We start from the raw sequence: 4,415 nt of genomic DNA on the forward strand, positions 1-4,415 counted from the left end.
TCCGTAGTACGACGGTGTCGCTTGCAGTAAAAGAGCAGATCTACAAGCTGACAACGCCATGCTTGTCAGCTTGTAGATCCGTGCTTTTCGACTAGCGACACCGTCGTACTGCTACTGAGCATAAACAAGGTTATTGGTTCTTGGCGGAAGATAGACGGAACGGATGCATATATACATATATAATATCAGTGGTTAAGTACATTTACTCAAGTACTGTACTTAGGTACAATTTTTTGGGTATTTTTACTTTACTGGAGTATTTCAAATTTTCAATACTTTTACTTTTACTCCGCTACATTTCAGAGGCACATTTTTTTATATTTTACTCCACTACAATTATTTGAAAACTTGAATTACTAGTTACTTTGCAGATATAAATTATTATATTATAAAACATACATTAACCACTTCAGCACTATTTTATACATAGGCTATTTGAAAATAGCCGATATACAAGCTCGTAGATCTGCTATTTTCAAACATACTTTATTACTTTTGCTTTTGGTACTTTAAGTATATTTGGATGCCAACATTTTCGTCCTACTACTGAAGTAATTGTTTTTTAACACAGGCCTTTTTACTTTGTAACAAAGTGTTTTTTATATTGTGTGGTATTGCTTCGTTTACCTAAGTAAAAATATCTGAGTACTTATTCTTCCACCACCACCACCACCACCACTGTATAATAATATGCTTTTGGCGACCGTTCAGGTATAATGAAATAAAAAAAAAGGGGGCAGTACAGTGACTGACGGAGCTTTGCGCTAAAAGGGGGCTGTCGAAGAATCAAGTAAAATAGAATGTGAGTGTTAGTGTTGGCTGATGACGTCACTGCTCCACATTGAGCTCTACGGTTGTAGAGAGAGTGAGGGAGATAGATAGAGGCGCGCCGTAGTAAAGTACACACACTGTCATGAACTTCTCTCTGTAACTTCATTGTTGTTGCTGTAGTGCAGGAGGGGACGGGGTTGCTTTTTTTTCTAAACGGATCTTGGCCCCCCGTATCGTTTTTTTTAAGGAGCTTTGCTTTTTTGGGGACCGACCGACTACTAGCGCAAAAACCGGGGGGAGAAGAAGATATCTTTTGGTCGGGTTTTCGGTCGTGAGAGAGCTAGAGAGGCAGGCAGGCAATGTCGTCCGCGGCGGTCGCTGCTTCCAGGAGGCAGTCGTGTTATTTATGTGACCTGCCGCGCATGCCGTGGGCAATGATCTGGGATTTTACCGAGCCCGTCTGCAGGGGATGTGTCAACTACGAGGGCGCCGATCGGATCGAGTTTGTGATCGAGACGGCCCGGCAGCTTAAGAGGGCTCACGGCTTTCAGGAGGGGAGATCTCCGGGGCCAGGGAAATCTCAGCTCTCCGGGAAAGACATTCAGGCTATCAACCATTCGACGGGTGGAGGAGACCCTGGGTCGCGGCCGCCCCAGCCCCTGGACCGCTACCCGCTCTCGTCCGACCGTCCGCCCAGACTCGGGCCAGAGTATCAGTCTGGGAGGCAAGCAAACGGCATTCCTGTTCCGAATGGATTTCCTAAACCAGACGACCCACCAGAACTGAACCGCCAAAGTCCCAACCCTCGCAGGAATAGCGCGGTCCCCCCGAATCTAGTGCCTTTGGTTAACGGGAACATGCCCCCCGTGCACGCTGTCAATGGCAGACCGGGACAAATGGGGCTTCCGTCCGCACTGGCGGCTGGCAGCCCGAACGATATGGGCAAGAGACCCGCTTCGGTCTCTAGCACCGAGCATGAGAGAGAGGGGAAGGATAAACACAGACCCGACAGTCTTACGCCAGAACTGTCCGAGAGCCACAAAAACAGAGCGGAGCAGGACTGGATGGGCAAGGGCAAAACGGTGAGGGATTTGATGGCTCTCCACACGTTCGACAGTAGGTTCAAGAAGGACCATGCGGCCATGCAACAAAGGGTTATGGGCTACGAAGCAAGTGCCACCGCTTCCAAACCAGGTAGGACTCTACACAGTACAATTTAACACGTTAAACATGTCATTCTCCCTGATAAACCAACTTAAGTACAATCAAAATTGGGCATTGACTTAATGATTATCGTCTAGGAAATGTGGACAAATGACTATCATTCAGTCAGTGTAAAATTGTAATATTTCCCATAATGCAATCTAAATGTGTGCATAATGTGTACCCTGTGCTTGAGCAGGGAACAGCAAAAATGCATGATCCATTTCCAGTGAATTATTCATCCTTGTCCGAGTTGTGCCTCAACTGTTGTTTAACCCTTTCCTACCACCAGACAGAGGAAAACACCCTCGGAGCATGAAGAGAAAAGCTTCACCGGAACCAGAAGGAGAGGGGACGGCTGCCAAGCTAAATGGAGAAGGGCAGCAGTGGTTGCCACCACCTACTGACGGACTGAAAATGCCACCAGTTCCCCCGCCAAGCTTCGCCTCAGCCCCCTCCACGATATCACCCCACTCCCGCACCACCCCACCTGAGGCTGCACTGAACGGCCAGTCCCCCATTGCGGCGCTCATCCTAGCAGCAGACAACGCAGGTGGGAACAGCTCACCCAAGGATGCCAACCAGGTCCACTCCACCACCCGCAGAAACAGCAGCAGCCCCCTCTCACCATCCTCCATGAACCAGAGGAGGCTGACCCAGAGGGAAGCGTCGGGCGCAGGCACCCCCCACGTGCCAGGCATGGACCAAGTGCACCCCCAAAGCATTCCGGACTCCTCGGTACCTGGCAGCATACCCTTGTGCTGCACTCTGTGTCATGAGCGTTTGGAGGACACGCACTTTGTTCAGTGCCCATCTGTGCCCTCTCACAAATTCTGCTTCCCGTGCTCGAGGGAAAGCATAAAGCAGCAAGGTGCCACGGGTGAAGTATACTGTCCAAGTGGAGAGAAATGTCCCCTCGTTGGTTCAAATGTACCGTGGGCTTTCATGCAGGGAGAAATCGCCACAATCCTTGCAGGGGATGTGAAAGTAAAAAAGGAGAGGGACCCTTGATTTTGTTTGAACATTTTTTTGGGGTGGGGGAAGCAAAATATGAGTATAAATATATAAATGTCACACATACATACCATTCAAACAAACTAACGGACTTGTACATATTGGACCCAAGGGAAGAGTATACTTCGTAAACATGGTTGTATAATTTTTGATTTTTGAATACATTGTGTTTCTATATTTTTGAAGATAAAGGTATGTACTCATTATAATGGACTACGTTCCTCTTTGTTGATGTTTAACAAAATTCTTGATGTACTTCTAGATCTGGTGGCAGTTCCTGTTTAACGTAGAATGTGACTAATGCTACTCTACGAGCACTTGGCAAAACTGAAATGCTTTTAGCTGTACTTGTATGCACTTGTTTAAAAATTGCCAAATACAATTTCTGATCTTGTATGAACTTATTGTCTGAGCTTGCTTCATTTCAGTGGTAAAGTTGTACGTCCGTGTGAACATACAGTAGTGTGAGATAGGGCACTATGCTACGTTACACAAGCTTGTTGTGACGGCATAGGAGGCTTGATTCGCACTGCATAACATAAACAGATCACTGCTCCAAGCTGCATAACTAATGCAAAGGTGCAGGGTAGTGGCTTTGTTGCATACACACTTCATGATGGGGAAACATTATGTAAAATTACACGTTTTTCCAAATATGGCCTACTTTGTGCAGACACACCATACTGTAACTGGCTGCAGCACACAGAAAGAATGAGGTGGCAAATCATGTTCAGCCAGATGGAATCTGTTGAGTCAGTAAAAGGAGAAAGTGCACATGCCTGCAAAGACAATACCAGACAGTAACCACAAATATAGTGTAACCACAAATTATAAATGATCTATTAACCATTAAGTCATCTAAAGTTTTACATTTTTAAATCTTCATTTTTTTAAGGACAGTTAATCATTCATGTCTGATTGGAAATCATTGGCTGGTGTAGCTAACATGGAATTTGGTCTGCAGGCTGTTTCAAGTTCAATTAATTGCCTTCAAAGAAAAAAAAACAGTAACATTCCCAAATATGAACAAAATAAGCATCAATAACTGATTTCTCAAATCGAATTTGAACAGATTGTTTTTTGGTGCCAGTTTTAATTTTTTTTTTTTTTTTTGTAGTGTAGTGTAATGTAGTGTAGTAGTGTGTAGTGTATCACAAGTGTGGAACCACATTCTTTCATTGGGTCACATGCTGTGGAATTCCGCCATGGTGCATGTGCATCCCTCCAGGGTAAAAACAATAACGCAGGCTATTGCCCTACATACAGACATCAGTTCGGTTAAAACACCTTCTATTGCACGTTTTAATCGTTGCAGAGGCATTGCAGCACGGCTATAAAAACAAGCCATTATGTTGCAGCCAGCCTCATCTCTCTGTGAGCAATGAATGGCGGCTTATGAGGTCGTTAACAGGCTGGTTATAGTTCCT

General features: G+C 45.3%; 1 protein-coding gene across 1 annotated transcript; it reads left to right on the forward strand.

Annotated features, from left to right (window-relative positions):
• The first annotated feature begins 861 nt into the window (after positions 1-861).
• On the forward strand, positions 862-3,388 carry irf2bp2a (interferon regulatory factor 2 binding protein 2a). Its single transcript, XM_084075915.1, has 2 exons — positions 862-1,965; positions 2,267-3,388. The coding sequence occupies exons 1-2, from the start codon at positions 1,131-1,133 to the stop codon at positions 2,983-2,985; spliced, it is 1,554 nt and encodes a 517-aa protein (XP_083932041.1). The 5' UTR covers positions 862-1,130; the 3' UTR covers positions 2,986-3,388.
• Positions 3,389-4,415: the final 1,027 nt, after the last annotated feature.

The sequence above is a fragment of the Gymnoscopelus microlampas genome, assembly GCF_963454915.1.
Source record: "Gymnoscopelus microlampas genome assembly, chromosome: 13".
NCBI classification, from domain to species: Eukaryota; Metazoa; Chordata; class Actinopteri; order Myctophiformes; family Myctophidae; genus Gymnoscopelus; species Gymnoscopelus microlampas.

Coding starts and splice junctions, on each gene's coding strand:
- irf2bp2a (XM_084075915.1), top strand. CDS start 1,131: ATGTCGTCCGCGGCGGTCGCTGCTTCCAGGAGGCAGTCGTGTTATTTA. Junction 1,966..2,266: donor TGCCACCGCTTCCAAACCAG/GTAGGACTCTAC, acceptor TCCTACCACCAG/ACAGAGGAAAACACCCTCGG.